Source organism: Etheostoma cragini, chromosome 3 (genome assembly GCF_013103735.1).
Source record: "Etheostoma cragini isolate CJK2018 chromosome 3, CSU_Ecrag_1.0, whole genome shotgun sequence".
NCBI lineage: Eukaryota > Metazoa > Chordata > Actinopteri > Perciformes > Percidae > Etheostoma > Etheostoma cragini.
In genome coordinates this window covers 10759667-10780792 of record NC_048409.1, presented here as the reverse complement: position 1 = coordinate 10780792, position 21126 = coordinate 10759667, and the positions used below count along the sequence as shown (strand labels likewise).

The window sequence follows — 21126 nt, the reverse complement described above, 5'->3', positions numbered from 1 at the left end:
CAGCACTCAATTGCAAAGAAAAACCAAAGGCTCCCCTGTGAGTGCTGCACGTTGACGAGCTGGGTAAAGAACTATTTTTACAGCTGGAGAGATAAACATATGTTTGCTTGGAAGATTTCTACTGCAGCCATAGCCTCCTCCGGTAGGGTGAGGTACAACTAGATAATCCAAATGACTTCCACCACAGCATAATAAAAGCCTTGTACTTGTTCTGTGTACATTCCACAGGGATGTTTCATTTAATTGACAAATGTCTAATTTAAAAGGATGTTGGTGTATCTTATACTACAATAAAATCATTAAAAAGAAATGAACCATGTTTTATTTTTCAATTTCATTTGGTTTCCTATGCCTTGATAAAGTAGATACTACAAATAGATATACATATACTGTATTATTACAGATAAGCATAATGTATAACATTACTGTAAATTCTTGTGTACAACACAACAGATTGATAGTGTCTTTTGTACTGTTTTAAAAATGCACTGTGAATAGACATGACGTGATCTGCTTTAAACTGTCATCAGAATATAAACATTACAATAATGAAATCAGATTTGATAAAAACACTGTACTATGCAGATATGTATCCAGTGTAAAACAAGCCATATATAATTTTTGAACAACTCAATTTTCTTGCTCTGTGTAATTTGATGAATTGCACTTGAAAGATATTTTACTATTTACGTTTACTGTTGTCTTTTTCATTTGCTGTTAAACAACAACAAACTGTTTCATCGCAGCAGCAACATCTTGCCAATGTCTGAAGGGAATCAAAAGTCTCTTGGGAGTCTTTTTTCTAATTTGATTTCAATCTGTTACATCATTTTTTTTCTCCCTCTCTGTATGTGATGTAATAATATACCGATGTGTGGCCAGCAACGCCTGGTCAGAGAAATAACGTGAAGTTTGACTCTATGCACTGGCCCTTTTGCTCCCATGAGAACCACCCCAAAAAAACACCTATGAATTACCAGACGCCTAGATCCAAAGTTACAATAACAACTTTTCAACAACAGTTTTCCAGTTAAAGAAAACACGTTTCCTTTATCTTCTTGTGCTCTGTTTATTCTGTTTCACATTTGCCACCGTCCTCCCCCAGTCTTGGCTATTTCTCACAATATATGTACATATGTGAGCTTTGAGTCTGTACCCAGGTAATTCTTAGCCTGGCACTTGTATGTGCCAGAGTCAGAGGCTTTGGGCCGCTGAATGATAAGTGTGCCCTGAGGGTGGAGCAGTTCGCTACCCGTAGGTCGGCCCTGTTCTGCCGTAGACAGAACTGAACGATCGGGCAACTCCCAGGTGATCTCTGGCTTGGGGATCCCAACGGCAGCGCAGTTGAGCTGGATAGGTGTCCCGGTCACCACCCTCACACTGGGAGGTGGCCCTGTTGTGATCCGTGGAGGGTAGGTGATTATAATAACAGGGACAGTGAGCACAGCCTCCCCAGCATCGCTCCGAGCCCTGCAGATGTAGTTCCCTCGGTCGTGGAGAGTTGTATCCTGAACAACCAAAGTACCATTCGCTAGTAACTGGTAGCGCCCGAGAACTTGAGGCCGAGTAAGAGTGTGGCCACCAGGAATGGTCCAGTAGATTCTGGGTGTGGGACTTCCATCAGATAGACAATGAAGAAAGAGAGGTTCTCCAGACACACTGCGTATGATGCCCCTAGGCCTTGTCAAGATGTACGGCTTCTGCCCGACATCCAAAATGATTAGTTTCTCAATGTAGCCTAATAAATTCTTGGCACCACAGCGGTACTTCCCAGCATCTTCTTTGCGAGGATTGTAGATAACTAAAGTGCCATTGTTACCTAGGTGGTGGCTACCAGTAAACCGTGTTCCGTTGGGCAAAGTCCAAATGATCTCTGGCATTGGGTATCCATCTGCAGAGCAGTTCAGAACTGTAGTTTTCCCAATCCGAGTCACAATACGTTCGTTATAGGGGTTCTTGAAGATCGGCCTTTGGAGCACACTGCTGACCTCAAGCTGCACCACCATTACTGCTTCTCCTCCATCATTTCTCGCCATGCAGATGAACTCGGCTGTATCAGTCGGCCTCACGTTACGAATCTCTAATGTCCCATTATGGTAGACGTTAATCCTGCTGCCAAAGTATGGTGCTGTCAGAAAGATGTTATCAGGCATAATCCAAGTGATACTAGGCTTGGGATTGCCCTCTGCTTTACAGTCTATTAATTTCCTGGAGTATTTACCAGCTACATCTTTAACTACAGTTCTGTTCTGCCGGTAACCATTGATCACTGGTGGATTCCCTTCTATATCAAGCTTGTAGACTTTTCTATTTTCTCCAGCAGGATTTCGAGCCATACAAACATACTCCCCAGCATTGATAAGCTTCACATCCCTGATATCCAGGGAGCCATTGACATGCATTAGGTAGCGTTCATTAGATGCTGCAATGACATCGTTGGTGGGCAGCATCCACAGGATCTTGGGTTTGGGTTCCCCAAGTGCTTCACAGTCAAAGCGGATGTTCCCTCCAGGCTTCACCCTGGCATAAGTCTGGCTGGTTGGACGTATCCTGGGGGCAGTGGTCACCACAGTGATATGTAAATGCATCTCATCCTTGCCCACCTGGTTCTCAGCAAAGCAGGTGTAGTCCCCTTCCTCGGACATTCCGACCTGGAGAAGCACAACACAGTGATGTCAATTCTTTGAAAATGTATCTGTCACTGAGGAGAATGACATGCCATTGCATACCTGGTTTAGGTAAAGAGTTCCATTGTCAAAAAGTGTATAGCGTCGTGCTCGTCCTCCTCCACTGCTCGCATCTGACTGAAGAGCGCTGTTGACAACTCTTCCATCTGGTAGACCCCAGGAGATCTCAGGCTTTGGTGCTCCTGACGCTTTACAGTCAACCTTGAAGTCATTACCGTAGGGCACCTGCTTCTTCCCATAGAGCTTCGGCTCTATCTTCGCTGGCTTCATTGACACACTGACCTTCATGAGTTGGACGTCATCACCAATTTTGTTTCTTGCCACACAGAGATAGTCTCCAGCGTCTTTGTCACTCACAGTACTTACAATAAGCGTACCATTATCCAGAACCTGAATTCTGCTGCCCATCCTGAAAAATAATAAATGACAGAAATAACACAGAGGAATTGGAGAGGAAAGAATAAAGCCTAAACAAATATAAGTGAGCCAAGTTAATATAGTGGGATCATTAGGTAATTTATTTTGTACAATTAAATTCTTTACAGTTCTAGAAAAGGTCTTATGTTTTCACACATTACAGTCATGTCCATAATAAGAGCAAACAGTTTTATATTACTGCATTAAAATAGAATCCACTGGGAAACCACAAAAAAAAAACTCAAATGAGAACATTGTGGTTGCAAAGAAAATCTTCATATAGTTAAAAATCAAAAGCGGAAAACCTAATTACTGAATACTGAACACTGAAACATGTTCATTAACTCACTAGGGCGGTTAAAGAGACTAAAGAGTTTATGAACTGACCAGTAAACTGAGCCAAGGCCTTGGTAATGGATCAAAAAAGACTACAAGTAGTGTAAGTAAGAAGTATAAAGTGGGGTTTGAACGTTTGGGCACCGCAGGTAATTTGTTTTTTTTTTGTGCATAAAGAAGCCAAGAAAAGATGGAAAGATCATTTACACTTTCAAAATGACAGAATACATAGAAATTGCGTCTGCAAAAGTTTGGGCACCCTGCAGAGTTTATAGCATGCGTCGCCCCTTTGGAAAGCTGAGAGCTGACAGTGTCATGGATTGTTCTCAATCATTGTCTGGAAAGACCAGGTGATGTCAATCTTAAGGTTTTAAATGCCCAGACCCATTTGACCTTGCCCCAACAATGAGCACCATGGCTTCTTCTAAGAAGTTGTCTAGAAAACTGAAACTGAAAATAGTTGATGCTCACAAAGCAGGAGAAGGCTATAAGAAGGTAGCAAAGCGTTTTCAGATGCCGATATCCTCTGTTTGGAATGTTATTAAGAAATGGGCGTCAGACAGTGGAAGTTAAAGCAAGATCTGGAAGACCAAGAAAAATATCAGACAGAACAGCTTGCAGGATTGTGAGAAAAGCAAGTCAAAACCCATGTTTGACTGCACGATCTATCCAGAAATACCTGGAGACACTGGAGTTGTGGTTCACCATTCCAAGGTACAAGGTATTAACTCTGCAGGGTGCCCAAACTTTTGCAGACTTTTGCATTTTTTAGTTTTCTGTTATTTTGAAAGTGTAAATGATGGAAATAAAATCTAACTTTTTGTGACATACTATACAAATGTCTAATGTGTAATTTGAGGCCTTTTGGAGATTTTTCAATCTTTTCTTGGCTTCTTTATATACATTAATACAAATCTTTACCTGGGTCCAGTGTCAGCTGAGAATGTGCAGTATTTATGGAGTTGGTTCTGAAGTTTTTAAGGATTCAGATGAGTAACCATCACATCAAAAAAACAAAAGCCTTAAACTGTTAAGAAATGTTGAGTCTGTTTTGTCCAAAATGTTAGTAATGTTTGTGTTTTAGCTTTTACTCAAAAGTTAGCTGTAAATGCTTCTATCTATTCTTCTGTGTCTTACTACCAATGATCAAGGGATTTTTTACCTGTGCCAATGGTCCACCACAGCTTTAGAGGGGAGCCTCCAGATGATCCTGGGTTTAGGGTCTCCTGTAGCTGAACAGTTTAGTCTCAGCAGGTCCTCAAAGAACAACAATGTCATGCGCTGGGATGTCTCCACTATTTGAGGTGCAGACTCTTGCCTCTCTACTGTTAGAGTCACCACCCTTCTCTCTGAGCCAGTAGAGCTGGTAGCGATACATTCATATTTGCCGCTGTCTGCTGGAGTCATATCCTTAATGTGAAGAGTTCCATTCCAATACACTGATATCCTTGTGTCTCCGGCAGGTCTGTGAGGTCGCACCAATGACCCGTCATGGAGGACCCAGTGAATAGTAGGCTGAGGGCTGCCCTGACCAGTGCAGGGTAGCCAAATATTTTTGTTTACACCCGCTTTCACCTGTTGCCGTTTCTCCTCCACAATACCTGGGGGAGCTGCCACCACCTGCAGTCGGACTGTAACAGTATCAGCTCCAGCTGGATTACTGGCGATGCATTTGTAATGACCTCTGTCATAAACAGACACCTGCTCAATGACCAAGGTCCCCTCAGCAGATACTGATACCCTTCTCTTCTCGGTGTTTTGACCCCTGACCTGTGTTCGGTTGGCCAGGATCCAGGATATAATGGGTGTGGGCCGACCCTCTGCTTTACATTTCATCTCCACAGTGTTTCCTGCATGAGATTTTATCTCACGCATTTTTGCCTCCATGATGCGCGAGGGGTAGGCCACCACAGAGAGGGTGACAAAAAGTTTATCTGATCCATGTTCATTCTCAGCTAGACAGATGTACTGGCCACGGTCCTTAATGTTGGCATTCTGGATGGACAGTGTGCCATTGCTCAACACCTCAAACTTGCCCATCCTCCCCTTAACAGTAACGGTGCTTCCTTAAGGACAAAGAAAGAGAATTTCTCAACCACATAAACATTCAACTTAAAAATTTCCTAAAACAACATTTATAACATTACTATGACAAGTATTGATTCAAAAGTCGGATTCATAGACATCATACTTTAATATAAAAACAGAGATGGTTATATAAATTTGCCCTAATACAATATCATAACATACAGTACTTCCCAACCCGTTTATTCAATGAAACAACCAACACTGTGCGTCCTGCTTGTTGAAATCTGAAAAACTTTACAGTTGCCTCAATGAATTTCATTACCATTCCTACATATTGCCTATAGCTGAACATAAATATAAAGAAGCAGTTTTCACATGGCTTTTAAAAGATGTTTACTCCACACTTGAGATTTTTCTATTGTTTTTCTAAATGATAACAATTGATGAAATATTTTACTTACCTGTAGTTGCGGAGAATCGTTTCCAGGTTATAGCTGGCTGAGGGTTTCCAACAGCCTCACATGGCAGGAAAGCATCTGAGTTAGATAACACGGTGAAGCTGGCTGCATTGCCACCAACTATCTTCGGTTTGTTTGCCATGACCTTTGTAATGGGCTCAAAGCCAGCAATATTGGCACGTGTAGCTTCATTGCCAGTGCGATGATTATAAGCAGTTGAGAAGGCATTGTGTTTACCTATGTTGTTGTATGGGGCAGGGGTGTTAGTGTATCCCTGCTCAGCTGTTAGAATGGTCTTTGTATCGAGGCCTTTATCTGCACGGTCTCTGGCACCACTGCTCTGCACACTAGGTCCGAGTCTCCTCAATGGTGGCCTACGAGTGGTGTGACCGGTGTACCTCTGTGTTGGTGGTCTGATGTTGCTGTAGACTTTGGGTTGTGCTGTTGTGTCAGGCACTTGTGTGTTAATTTGCATAAATGTGGTGGTGGGGGTAAGTGTGGTCGAAGGAATGAAAGGTGCCTTGGTTGTAGTAGAGGCTGTTAAACTGCTAGATGTGCTCCAGCCAAATTCCTCATATAAGTCAGTCTCCTTCTCTGATGTTTGGGCAGTGGCAACAACTACTGGTGTGCTATCCTCTTTCCTAGATGGTGTGTAAAGGGGCTTATAGAGTGAAACAGTCCGTTGTGTGGTTGCCTCCATTGTAGTTCCCATAGTTGTAGTTAAAGCCTCAGTTGTAGGGTGAAATTTAGTGATTGCTGGTTTTGTGAAGGGTCTCCTGCCCTTTAAGGGCCTTCTTCTCCGCCCTTGCTTTCCTCTTGTCGCACCAGGCCTCTGTTTGATTATTAACCAGTTATCAGCTAGTCCCCCAGACCCAGATAGTAGGCCTTCATCAAGATTTTCAATTGAAGGAGGTTTGACAGTAGGTGGGGAAGGTAGAGTATGTGATTCTGGTGGTGTTTCAGCAGTGGTGGCAGACTTGGAGTAATATGATGGACTGGTAGAAGTTAGAGAGTGAAAGCTGGGTCGCAATGTTGTGAACTCAAAATCTGCAGAGGACAACTCTCCGTGGTCATCATCTAATGAACCCTCTTTGCTCCCTGTGTGTCTGGACGGGGACAGAGTCTCAGGTTCGGGAAGGGAGTTCTCGTTGGTGGTGGACAGAGCAGCAGGTGTTGTGGTTGGGGTCAGTGTTGTAGTTAGGGCTGTAGTTGAGGTTTTTGGGGTGATGGATGGCTTCCTTAGCCTGCTCAGTATATATTCCCTCTCCTTGCTTCCAAACAGCTCATTCCATGGAATTCTTCCACGGATAATCTTAGAGACAGTTGTAGTAGTGATAGTGGTGGAGATTGACAAGTCTTTATTTTTGGTAAAAAATGGATCCATTGTAGGGTCAAACTCGGGGGCATCAGCAGAGGTCATGTAGCCACTGGAAACATCTGGCCTAGACTCTGTATGGGTGAAGGGGGCATTTGAAGTGATGTAATAGTTTGTGGTAGAAGCTGCAGTTCTTTGTGTCGAGGAAAGTCTCTCTGTTCTGTGTAAAGATGAACTGGAGGAAGCTGTTGGTGTGACCACCTGCAGACCAGTGGTTGCTGTCTTCTTTTTGTCTTCATCAAAGTCTGAGGAAAAAAAAGGAAACAGATACAAAATACCAGGTAAAGAGGCACACAGTAAACAATGAAGCTAAAACGTAGCTCTATTTGCTTACAAAACAAGGCTGCTTACCTGTGGTCAGTTCAATTCTATAAGGCACTGTGATGTTCCCTTCCTTCTTTGATGAGGGCTCTTTAAGTTTATTGATCAAGGACTGTATGTTGGTGATCCTGTTGGGTTTAATTATCCTCCTGCGGCCTTGGAAGGTCCTCCTGCGGCCCCCTCCTCTGCTGTTCTTGTGTGGGATGATTTGGATCTGCTGCCGGGAGATGATAGTGGATCCTGCAGGCAGACGTGGGGATTTGATTGTCTGGGTCGTGCGGAAGGTTATCTCATTTTGCTGTCTCTCTGTGGTAGTAAAGGCTGTGAATGTCGCCTGGCGTTCTGGGTCTGTGTGAATGACTAGCTCCACTGGGCCATCCCTCATTGGAGTGACATGAGGGTCTGTAGTAAATGATAGAGCCGCCCCAGTGGACGTCTCAGGCTCTGCAGGTTGTTCTCCTGAGAACTGGAGCTGAGTTTCTTCTGAAGTGTCTGTCACAGTAAGTTGGAGAGTGACTGGGAGCTTGTTCAAGCCTGGATTGGAAGCTCTTTCCAGAGCATAAAGTGCAGTGGTCTCATCAAAACTAAAGAGACCTGCATTGTGTGAAACTGTGTAATATGGTGTAACTGCATCACTTTGACTTTTACTTCTTTCTGATGGATGGTGTGTGAATGTGAACTTCATTGGTGTAGAATCTGACTGCATATATGACTCTGTTGTTGGTGTATTTTTATTTTCAGACACTTGACTTACAATGTGATTGCTTACTGTGGAGTCTATGCCAACTGTCTGGACAACTGTCCCCATTGTTGCTAAATTACTGTCCTTATTTGTCAGTGTGGTAGTTTCAGGCTTCCTTTTCTCTTGTCCATTTGGACTATCTGTAGTTGGTTTAACTATCTTTGGCACAATGATGATATGATCTTCCTGATGATGCTCACCAGAGCCAATTTCCCCATCACCAGAAAGATCTGTGTTTGAGTCTTCATACTTTACCCCCTTTTTCTCGGTGCCAGTCTTTATTCTTGATCCATCTTGAGCCTTTTTCATTAGTTCAGCAAATTTCTGTGGGTCCACTTTCCTGGAAGCTTTATCAAACACCCTACTACTCCAGATGCGTCTGTTGCTGACTGTCCCCCTCCTCCTCTGTCCCAGTCTACCTCCTCCAGCCTTTGACCTGAGTCTGGGGTAAGGGCGATCTGAAGTGATGGTCCTAGATTCCTGACTAGTTCTGTCAGAGGGACTAGAAGAGGGGACCTTATTGAGTGTGACTGTGTTTTCAGTCAAGCTCAGGTCAACCTTGTCCTCCATTTTGACCCCTGATCCCTCAATGTCCAAAACCGTCACCTTTTCAGATGTTTCTCCAGTCACTGTCACCTGGGACACGAGCAGATCAACTCCCAGGTGATTAGAGACCAAACACCTGTAAAATCCTCTGTCTCTCGCTGTGAGACTCTGAATCAGCAAGGTTCCATTCTCATACACTTTCCGGTTCCCATGAGACTTGTCCAATACTGAGTGGTCAGGGAGCACCCACTGTGCCAAGGCCTCAGGACTCCCTGAGGAACTACAGTTAAAAACCAGTTTTTCACCCAGTGGCCTTGAGATTCGGACACCATTGATCTCTGCCTCTTCCACATCAGGGGACAGAACGGTCACTCGAAAGACAAGGATATCTGCATCCAGGTAGTTTGTGCTGATGCAACGGTAGAGGCCAGTGTCTGAAGAATCTGCGCCTCGCAGTGTGAGCTTCCCATCAGCAGAAATTATAATCCTCCTGTCCTCACTTGAGTAAGGAGCTCTGACCTTACTTCCATCAGGTAAAATCCACTCCAACAAAGGCTTTGGCTCACCCCGGATTTGACAGCTCAATTGCACCACACCTCCTATGTTACAAATAAAATAAATGACAGTAATTATTAGTGGATTCTTATGCATCAGATAAGAGATTATTTATTTCAATTAGATTGAAGTAAAGGCCAAATCAGCAATAAAGCATTGATCTCTAACTCCCACCTGTAAGTACAGTGTGCTCAGTCTTGGTTTGATTATCTTGCTTGATCATGGTCCAGGAATAATGGTCTTTCTTAGGTGATGTGTTTTCCACACGTAGGTTGACCACAGACTGGTACTTAATGTGCAGAGTAGAGAAAGTGGTAGTAGTGCGATCAAGCTGAAAGCTCACCTCTCCCTGCAACAACCATGCAGGGGAGGCTTTAATCTCCGCCTCGATGTTTGTGTAAATTCCTTCCTCTCCCTCTTTTGTTTTTATCTGACTATACCTGTATACCATTTCTGGGCTTCTGGCCAGCATTAAGCCTCTCTCCATTGTCATGGGAGAGTCACTGTAGGTGGCCAGGATTTGCCAAAGCTGCCGTATGTGTTCATAGTCAATGTTACACACCAAATATGCAGTTATGCCAGCTGTTAGCAGAGTGACATTCTTTCTCTCCTCCTCCTCCAAGGTTTGTGTCAAGTTCTCAAAAGCTGAGGGCCTCTGGACAGTGCAGGATAGACTAGCATCATTGTGAAACTGGTCTGTCAGCTTCATTTGTATGGAGCCCAATGGTGCTATAAAGTCCTTGGGGGTAACTGGAGTAAAGTCCCCCTCATTCAGGCTGATGTTTTTCTGCTTTAGATGGGGTTGGATCCAGGGTTTGGTACAGGTGAAGTCGACCCCGGGGAGAAGGGATAGAGGTCTGTTGTGGTAAGGAGCAGGATTTTCACAAACAGGACACAGCTGGCCTCTTGGATATATCCTGTCTCGCTTGCATTTCAGCACACCTGGAAACATTTAAATCAAGTGTGTAATACTGTATAGTTGGCTTCATGTCAAAAAAACAAAACGTTTACAGTTTCCACATTATGGGCCAGCCAAACCAAAACTGATCAGTAAAATGTATGAACCAGAAAAGATTGTCATCATACAGCGTTGTAATTTAAGAGTTGACTTTTACATTAGCCAAGTCATGAATGAATGGTATAACTTTTATTCTTCTGTGTCTTTTGTGTTTTCTGTAGCCCTAGAAGAAGAAATGATCTCTGACTCCAGTGATGTCTCTGCAAAAATGTATACATTTTCTTTGGATATGTCTTTCTTGCTTTGATTACAATTCCATTCTGCATAAATTAAAAAGAAATTAAAAAAAATGTAAAAGTCTAAGTAGAATAACCTATTACGTAGTTAGCAACATTGCCAGATGTGCTTAATTATTATTATAAGCTCTACATATAGTAGGGGAGAGCTTGTGTTAAGGATGACTTCAGCGTGTTATCAAACCATGATTTCAGGCCGCCCTAAAGATCCTGGACAAAGACATGGTAAAAAAAAAACAGTCTAACTAATGGTCTAACTCCACAATTCAGTACTACACAGTTTATAGACTTTTCACGTTTTCAAGAAGAATCCCTCATTACGAAAGAAGGGGTTGTCTTTCCTTGTACATTAGCATGTAAATCTGTCTGATTGATTTCAGATTATTCCAAAGCAAACACACACTCCTCACCTGTGTTCCTCTGTGCCCACACTGAGAACCATGTCATACGACAGTCACAGGTCCATGGGTTGCCATGAAGGAAGAGGTTCTCTAACTGGCTGCAGCCTGAGAAGATGTTTTCAGGCAGCGTGGTGAGGAGGTTGTCTGACAGGTGGATGTGTCTTACTGAGGACAGCTTGAACACCTGGCTGTATCTCAGTGTGATGAATGTGTCTGGGTGGAGCTGCTGGAGGTGGTTACCCTCCAGATGGACCAACTGTAGTTTGGTTAGGCCATAGAAAGACTCTGGGCTGATGAAATCAATGTGGTTGTGGTCCATGTGGAGTCTCAGCAGACTGTCCAGGCCCTTGAACGTCTCTTTTTTGATTTCCTTTACTTTATTAAAAGACATCTTCAAGACCTGTGAGAACATGATTGAGACGATGGAGATGTTTGTCAAAAGAATGTTGATTTAAGACTATTAAAAGGTCCCATGGCATGGCGCTCTTTGGATGCTTTTATACAGACCTTAGTGGTCCCCTAATGCCATATGGGAAGGCTCTTTCTCAAAATTCAGCCTTGGTGCAGAGTTATAGCCACTAGAGCCAGTCCCACAATGAGCTTTCATTAGGACGTGCCATTTCTGAGTCTGTAGCTTTTGAGGGGGGGCAAAGTGGAGGCTGGGGCTGTGGCCTTGACCAACTGTCACTTTGCTCGTTTGAAAGCCATGATGTCTCTCTCTCATGGCTGGGCCAAATTCTCTGGGCGGGCAAAGCACGGAAAGGGGAAGTAACCTTGCCCCTTATGACCTCATAAGGGGCAACCTCAACTTTATTTATGATGCCATAAGGGGCAAGATTCCAGATCAGCCCATCTGAGCATTTATTTTCTCAAATGCAGAGCAGGATACCTAGAGCTTGGTTTACACCTATTGCCATTTCTATTCACTAAGGGACCATAGGCAGGCTGGGGGAGCTCATATTAATGTTTAAAAACCTCATAAAAATGATATGTTCATGCCATGGGACCTTTAACATACAATAGCACATTATTGTGGAATATCATGAAATGTTGTCAAGACAACAGAATCATTATTTTGTATGGACAAGTACCAGCAATCAGTTATTGAAGAGTATCCTTTATTCAAAATAAATAAAAGTGGAATATAATGCAATCAACCATGAAGTTCCCATAATAATGCTCTCCTTGTGAAGTCTGGGGGGAGTTCATTTTTGTAAGGACTGAGCTCCTAATGTCTGAGTCTGTAGCTTGTGGTGCTGTACTATGTTACACTGCACTAATATTTTAACCATCTTTTATAAATTCAATTATGTGAAGATCAAAAATCTGTGAAAGTAACTTTGTACGTTGAAACTTGTGTCATTGTGCACATTTATTGTACTAAACCATAGGATGCTGGCAGGCTTTTCACACTAGTGTTTTTGATATTCCAGTAAATTGCACTTGTGTTCCAATACTACAAGACAGGACTGTAATCTGTCCACCAGAGAAGGTAAAATATGATTTTACCTGTAAAGACCTGAGGTCTTGGAAGGCTCGATCATCAATACTGTGGATAGTGTTGCTATGCAGCATCAACAACTCTAAATTTTCAAGTCCTGAAAGATCATTTTCTCTCAAGACAGATATACTGTTGTACCTAAAAGCAGAGAAACAGAAAAACTGACTTCAGCTTATTACCTCAAATGTACCACATATTATTTAATGGAAGTTCAGGGAAAATGAAATTAGCCTCATTTCATTTTCAAGCAATGCACAAGTGTATTCAATTATTCTTCCAGATTATATATCTGCTCAGGTTGAAGATCAGAGAGCTTTGATGATGTTACGTATTGTTGTCGATGACAATGTTACTATTGATCTATTGGATATCAGTGCTGGGCTTTATACCTGTTACAGATCCAGCTAAGAAATGTGTTACTTTAATCATTGCTCCCTTTCACAATCAGAAAAAAACTTATATTATATATATAATATAAAAAAAATATGTTATTATTTATATAGTTATATATTTACACTTGTTACAGATAATTACTATCTAACTAGTAATTATAATAACAATTTATTTTAAAGAAAATGCTTTATAGTTTTATTTTCTCATTACTGTTAAATAATCTCTTACTTCACCATGCATTTGTGCTTTTGGTGTAAAGTAAATTCTCTCTCTCTCTCTCTCTCTATATATATATATATATAAAACATTGTTTATTTTCCAAAAGGATTTGTTATGAAGTATGAGGTAATTTAGTTTTTTTAGTTGAACTGGCTTATTAGAACTCACCTCAGGTTTAAGTTGGGCAGGGTTACATTGGGAATTATGTGGGGTCCCCACAGTAGAAATAGTGTAGAAATAAAAATGGTAAAGGTCTAAGTTTTGAGAGGTCAAAAACTCAGCAACGCATTTCAGCTTGTGGCCTCAGGATGACCCTGATTAAAGTCACAAGCCAAAAGGAGTCAGACCTACTACAAGTGTTGCTAAGTTTGGACCTCTCCACACATCCTTCCCTCCTCCATACATATTGGAAATAGGTGAACTTTTGACAGAAACCCCAACTCAACTTCTTATAGTCTAGGTTTTCCCTCCCTGACAGGTAACAAGAGACGGGATCAGTCACAAACTATACACTACATGCCCACACAGTGATGAAGGTTGGTATTTCCTGCCAACAACTCAATCTGTCTGAAAAGGTCTTGAGGGATCTAATCAGGGAAATTAAGTAAAAACACCTGTGGGGTGTAACATACCGGTGTACACTATCTTAAAAGGGTGAGGACAAAAGCTTTAGCAAATCTGTTTAGCGATGTTTTTAAAACAGGCAACCTGAGGAAACACAAACCAGTGGCACTCCGTTACCATCAGGTAGGCTACGGTAATTTAATAAAATGTTTACCTGGAGGACCATATTTCATAATTCTAGCAGAATAGCTAGCTAATAGCACAGAAATTAGCTAGTGGCTGACAGGTTGGGAACTTGGCTCTTCATTGGCGAGGGGAAACCAAGAGAGCCAGAGAGTTTATAGCGGCAGTTTGCGGAGCTGAGAATAGTCGCGAGGAGCTATAGCTAGCTAGCTAGCAGTTGTAAAATTGGCATTATAGCTAGAAATTGAATAGTTTAGCTACATAACGTTAGTTAAATTGTCTATTTGCTGACCTTAGTTAAGATTCACAGGTGTTAGCTTAAGGCTATGCTAACTTAAATTGGTCAATAGATAGAATTTCTTTTTTTGACAGTTACTTCCTTTTCTACCAGATATGGTACATTTTGTTAGTTCAAAGTCTGAAAAGCAGTAGCTAACACAATGTTTTGTAATGTTATTCCTGCTTATACATGTTGGCGCTGACAGTCTGTGGTTTGAATCAATCAGCACAAAAAGGTTCCCCCCCCCCCCAGAGTATCTGCAGTTCTCCAATCATCTGCTAAAAGCTGAAAAAAAAAGCGAAAGCTCACCCGAGGTTAATTCTTTCCACAGCTGGCCGGATGTGGTCAGGTATTGCGGTCAAGTATCTGAAGGTGCAGTGTACTTCACTGGGGACGTTGCAGGCGCAGGATTTGGGGCAGTCGCCTCTCGACGGCAGCACAGCAGCCAAGAACAACAGAGCCTTCAGCAGCCACCTCCACAGGTACGAGGCGCTGCAGCCACACACGCTCATTGTGCACGGTCGAGGAGGGCTAGAAGTTGTACTGGACCATTAATGAAACCCACCTTGAGAGGAAAGCACGGCGCGTGAAGCGTTACTGCAAAAGGAATACCAATGATAGATTGATAGATGATGCATTGGCAGATATATGGGTTTATGCAACAACAAACTACATAGGCTAATTCAACGAACAGTATTAGCCAAACGTTTTTTCCTGTCAATTTGCTTCAGGTCACTCAACGTTTATAGGCATAAGGGCATAATTTGATTGGGCAGCCGTTGTTAGGATGGCAAGAAATTCAAACTGAGAAAACGTCTCATGCAAAGTTATATGCAAACATAACACTTTCAGTCTATCTACATGTCTATAAGATATATTAAGGCAGGACAAATTATATTAAAAAAAAAAACTAAATTACCTACGGTTTCCTTCAACGCACTTGAACAGCTGTAGAAAACAGAACTTCTGCAATTATATTACTGCAATATTGTAAAAAGGCCGATGAAAGAATTTAAGGTCCACATTCAGTTTGAGTAGTTCTCCAGTTCGGTTCCTCAGACGAGTCCACCGTGTGTGAGACGCAGAGGGAGGGGAGGCATTTCTGTATGAGCGCCTGCAGTGAGCGCACACTTTGGTCTCCTCCGCCCCCCTGTAATCTGCTGTAATGTAATCCCACAGTTACTGCAACCATGAAATACTCAGGCAAGTGCAATACTAGTGTCAAACGGCATCAGAAACTTGTCTGCCAAGACAATACGATTTGATTTCTGTTATTTTAATGTAAAAGTTGTTTTTCCCAGAACCACACCTCCTATAATAATAATCTAAATGACTGATGTGATTTATTAACTATATCTTGTGAATTCATTTTTGCTTGATCTTAATAAATAGAAGGATTGCATTTGGACACGCTAGTGGCCCACTCTTTGTTAATCAATTTGTCAGATGAATGCACCATGGGAAAGGACAAATGTGTTAGAGATTATCCCAGATAAGACATTTGAATCACTTATTTTTGTGGTGTGCTTATGTCAGTTTCTTTTTTTTCTTATTCTAAATCCAAATCTTTTGACTAGTTTGTTGAATTCCAATAGTCCCTCTGTGCCCGCAAATCAGCATATTTTGAGGCAAAGACTTTTCCTCCACATTCTGCAGTTAGTGGAGATGTTGGAGGACTGACTCTTAACATCCAAGACCTTTTAAGTTAAATTGTATGAATGATGGTGAATTCACGGCAGATGTACAAGGGTATTGGTACTCTTTTGATATAGCATAGCGCTCCAAATGCCTACATTTTAAGATCTTCAGCTTAAAATCAGCATGTTGTTTATTAGAGGGCCATTCACTGTGGCTGTCCTCAACATTTCTTCCTCTCACAAAGCTGCTCAGTCACCACATCTTTCATCCACACCATTTAGCCTCACACACACACACACACACACACACACACACGCACACACAGGCACACACAGGCACACACACACACACACACACAGGCACATTTGCAGAGGGGAGAGTTTTGGAATGTGCACTATCTTTAGTAACACAGAAGACTGTTAATGACTACAGTATGACCTTTCAGTCATATTCAAACCACAGAGGAACAAACAATGGAATCTGAACTTCATTTTATATGTGTTGGTGGACTAATAATTTGCATGAAATGAGTCGTTTTGGGATCCCTTTCATCAGTTACTTCAGGTCACAGGCTTGTTAACTGGAACATCTGGACAACACAGCAACACATGTGGACACAGACAACAACAACACCTTATCTTCTCTTCCTCCCTGAAGCCTAAATCAGATTTCTTGCTTCTATACAGTATGGCATGCTTCTCACCCAGCAACCAAGAAGTGTAGTTGGTTTGTTCTAGTCGTTGTTCTCTTACACACGTTACCATTGATTTACCAACAGTAATGAGTGAGAACTATTACTGTAATCCAGAGGCTTGTTGACGGCTACATGTTTGATTCACTTACCAACTTCCATAACAGTGTGTAATACTCTATTCTCCTCTCCCCACCTAGTCTTGTATAATTATGTAGGATTTCACACCTATTGCTAAATTGCATTCACAGTGGATTTGTTCTGCTGAATAGAGTAGAATGTTTTTTTTCTTCCAAGTAAGGCACATGGAATTAATTATGTCTTGATCCAAGTTGTCATTATAACGGAAGAGTTGAACATCTTCTTAAAGATGGCAAATGGACAGTGACAACAGAGTCAAGGAGAAGAGATGAAGGGACGAGCGTGTGCGTGCGTGTGTGTGTGTTGCCAGTAAAATGATTTGTTTGTTTGTGATTCTGCTGATCACAATGTTGAATGTGGTCCATCTTTTTTCTTGCCAAGGAAACTGTTTCACATTGGCTTTAATTTACTCCAGATGATGGAGTGCTACAAGGGCAGCTGTATTATTCCTCAAGCTATAATACTTAGGCTAAAAGCTTCTGGGGGCAAAATTGGGATTCCTTGTGGCTATTTAAGAACTTTGATTCTGCAGGCTGTTAAAAGTCACAGCTAGCTGGTAGGCTCTGAGGAATCTGTAGACACATACAGCATTGGCCTCAGCTCCTCACACTCACTGTTGGGTTATGACTGGGGGCCCACGTTTGTGGGAGTTGAATGACAGGAATAGTGTGGCTTGGAAAAAATATCATCTTACATGAGACTCTCTTTCAACATCCACCACATGTTTTTCAGCACATTTAATGTTCTTCTGTTTCTTTCCTTCACACGTATTATTTCGGATTAGACACACATAGGCATTTGTTATCCATAGTAGAAACTAATTTCCCTGTATGTAAGCTAGCATATGGTTAAAGTTTAATTTGACATGCTTCTGTGGTTCTTGTGTGGGATTAAAAAGTATACTGCAAAAAGATTTTTTCGAGCATACATCATCTTGTTTGTTTATATATATATATATGTGTGTGTGTGTGTGTATGTGTATGTGTGTGTGTGTGTGTGTGTGTGTGTATATATATATATAAATAATATGAATGCATTTCTGTATGTATATCATATATTTAATATTATTACTTTTCATTATTTGGTGTATGCCCGACCACCGAGTAACATCAGAAACTCTGACTACTGCAGCATGCCTACGGTTAGGGTTGGGTATCGTTTGTATATTAATCATTCTGATTCCAAGAGAGATACAGCGGCTGGCAGCAAACAGCTGTTGCCGATCGAAGTGGAGTAGAAAACCAGCCCTCCATGGCGTACTACTGACCCGTGTGCTCGCAACTCTTATTCCTCTTGCCCAAACAAACTCGAATGTATCGCTGATGTGCAGCATCATCCAGTCCAGAAAGCGTGCCATATGTAGTTGGAACGATAAGCAGAACCAATTTGTTTTGTTATGGGTACCCGGAACTTGGCATTTTCAAATCAATTCTAATTTGGAACCTGGATTTGGTTGCCAACCCTACCTACAATGCAGGAGTCTGATTGATGTGACAGTACTCTTACATATTAACAGCCGTCTGTCCTGAGTCTGAATTGGCCTTTGACCTTTAAGGATCTTGACATGGCATTGCGACTACTGTGTGAAACAGGGAGGCTACATCAGCCCAGAATATATCTGGCTTGGTCAAATAAATCTGTAATTTTTTGATTTATCTTGCCTTTTTATTGTTTTGATGTTTTTTTAAACTTTTCATATTACAATAACCCTACGTTTGGGAGAAGCACATTAAGGTCCTGGAGTGGCCTAGCCAGTCTCCAGACCTTAATCCCATAGAAAATCTGTGGAGGGAGCTGAAGGTTCGAGTTGCCAAACGTCAGCCTCAAAACCTTAATGACTTGGAGAAGATCTGCAAAGAGGAGTGGGACAAAATCCCTCCTGAGATGTGTCAAACCTAGTGGCCAACTACAAGAAACCTCTGACCTCTGTGATCGCCAACAACGGTTTTACCACCAAGTACTGAGTCATGTTTTGCTGGGGGGTCAAATACATATTCCCCTCATCAAAAAGCAAATCAATTTATAACATTTTTGACATGTGTTTTTCTGGATTTTTTTGTTATTCTGTCGCTCAGTTCAATTAAATCTGCCATTAAAATTATAGACTGTTCATTTCTTTGTCAGTGGACAAATGTACAAAATCAGCAGGGACCAAATGCTTTTTCCCCTCACTGTATCTATTACTTATTTTGAAAAAAAATTGCCCCTTATTATTTCTCGATCGTATTTATTTTCCATTACATATCCTAACTTTGTGATTGCATCCTTGTATTAGATAATTATTAACAACTTTTTTCACAACAAATGCCTGTGTTCTGTGTAAAGATTTGCAATACAGTAGTTGAAATACTTCCAAACAGAGAAAGTAAACTTAAGTTGGGTATAAAAATGCTTTGATATGGAAGTGCAATATTGCTACTGTACTGCTACTTGCCTTGCACTACTTGCATTCCCAGTTGCTGGTCAGTTGGGAATCAAAGTAAAAACAGTGTGGTTATTTTAGAGCATCTATAAGTCCTGGACAGTCTGCCCCGTGGACCTATATCTGAAGGACACAGACCTTTTGGAAAAGCCTTTGCTCTCAGTTGGCTTTAGACGCTATAATCAGAAACGTGTGATGGTTTTTGTGGACAAGGCCTTCTGTTGCTGTGGGAGTGGGTCTATTTAAGGCCTTACTTGTTTTTGCTTGAATAAGTTACACCACTACATCTAATTGAGATATACATAGTATTAATCTATTGTTTAATGATACACTGTTACAGGTTTAGCTGCATAACGTGCATGGCGCTGCAGTGTGTCATGCAGTGTATGGGTACACCTTTACAGCTTACGTCTAACTCGAGGCTTTCTGCTGAGCCGTAGTTGGCGGTTTGGAATTCAGGGATATTTTTACTCAAATGTTATTGGGGCCTCAAAATCCAAATGGCGCTTTGGCGTTGACCTAGTCATTGATGAATTACAAACATGTCACTGACTGTCATCTGTGTCACTGAGCATGTAAATCACAGAGATGGCGAAAGGAGTTTCGGTTACACAAAGGATGTTCATGATGGTGAACAAATGCTAGAGATTCTGTGTGCAGGCTGCTCGATGAATCTATGATGGATCTTTGTTTTCCAGTCCTGCGATTAGCAAGACATTCTCATTGTAATGACTTAAATGTTTGAGGGCCAGTGAGTATTTTAGTCCTCCAGATGGTTGCAGACTTTCAGAGAGTAAAAGAAAACTAGCGGAGTGAGAGAGGTTAAATATTTGCAAAGCCAATTAATTCAGGCACCTTTTATAACTCCTTAAATAACACGTGAAGTTGGATATTTCACTTATTCTTACCTGTCAATGACGAGACGATTAAAGATCTGTTGCATATTATTAGTGATGTTGTGACACATTTCTTAGATTTTTCCTGTGTAGTAATGAGAAACAATGCAACTTTTCTCAGATTAATCTGTGTTGTGTGTTTGTGGAAATAGCCTGTAAGTCTTGATAAACATCGGGGAGTTCATAACTTAAGCGTACAATCTGGTTTAATGGTTTTACACATGCAGTCACTTGAGCATTCAGCCGTAATGAACACACTGCTCGGTCTGTGTTTTTGGGGCATTGGTGCTGATCTGTGCACATTGTCTTTAGATCGAACAAATAATAAATAAATAAATAAATAAATAAATAAATAAATAAAGTTCCAGCTCAGCATGATCTCCTAGTCTCTTTACGGGACACATTCAGCAAAACAGTGGCACACATTTAAGGAGATTACGGTCTCTCTCTCTCGCGTAGTAACCATTTGTTCTTTTTCCCCTCTTTTCTTTTTTTTCATGCATCCCTCCTTTGCTGCCACCTGGAACAGTTTCTGATCAACAGTTGTTTTTACTGCACTACAGGGAGAAGAAAACGGATCAAAACTTATACTTTCCATTCACCTACTTTACCTTATCTTTGTTTCTCACCATTGCTTTAGCCCTTGGCCTAAATGTCTTTTTAGTTTGTCATCTTTTAATCATTTTGATGTTGTTGTTTGAGACTTGTGAAAGAGGCGTGCTATATGTGTGTCTGTGTGGCATGTGTATGAGGCCATGGGCTGATGTGCAGTTGTATGCACAAGCGTGTCTGACCTCATTCTTGGTATGTATAAACATGCCAGGAAAACACTCCAGTCATTCCAGAGAGTTGTAAACTCATGCTTTTACTGCCTTGTTTATTCCTCTGATTACAAAAATTGCATTACCATGGTAGCGGTGGAATGGTCTCAATCACTCTGCTTTGCTAGTATTATCTTGAAACAAGACAGACTAATCAGTAAAGTGCACTAATATTCCACATACATTCAAAAACGTAGTACTAATACGCTTTAGTAATTTCTGTCACTTTTTTAGATACATTTTCAGTGCAATTATCT

General features: G+C 41.5%; 2 protein-coding genes across 2 annotated transcripts in view; one reads left to right on the top strand and one right to left on the bottom strand.

The window, feature by feature from the left end:
* Nucleotides 1-1084: 1084 nt before the first annotated feature.
* igsf10 (immunoglobulin superfamily, member 10) lies at nt 1085-15382 on the bottom strand. Its single transcript, XM_034866912.1, has 10 exons — nt 15180-15382; nt 14570-14825; nt 12630-12759; nt 11130-11520; nt 9640-10407; nt 7653-9509; nt 5930-7546; nt 4603-5506; nt 2730-3096; nt 1085-2651 (listed from the first exon to the last, which is right to left on the bottom strand). The coding sequence occupies exons 2-10, from the start codon at nt 14770-14772 to the stop codon at nt 1119-1121; spliced, it is 7770 nt and encodes a 2589-aa protein (XP_034722803.1). The 5' UTR covers nt 14773-14825; nt 15180-15382; the 3' UTR covers nt 1085-1118.
* The window catches only part of aadac (arylacetamide deacetylase), a 29561-nt gene continuing 23096 nt past the window's right edge, over nt 14662-21126 (top strand). The window contains exon 1 of the mRNA XM_034866938.1: nt 14662-14742. The gene's annotated coding sequence lies outside the window, so the exon portion shown is untranslated. The remainder of the gene's footprint in view (nt 14743-21126) is intronic.

Bases quoted from the DNA above. Each gene is read 5' to 3' on its own strand.
- igsf10 (XM_034866912.1), bottom strand. From the start codon at position 14,772: ATGAGCGTGTGTGGCTGCAGCGCCTCGTACCTGTGGAGGTGGCTGCTG. The intron at 12,760-14,569 runs GTGAGCTTTCGC...CTCTGCTTTTAG, and splicing joins GTGGAAAGAATTAACCTCGG to GTACAACAGTATATCTGTCT. The intron at 9,510-9,639 runs GTGGGAGTTAGA...TTTGTAACATAG, and splicing joins TGAGCACACTGTACTTACAG to GAGGTGTGGTGCAATTGAGC.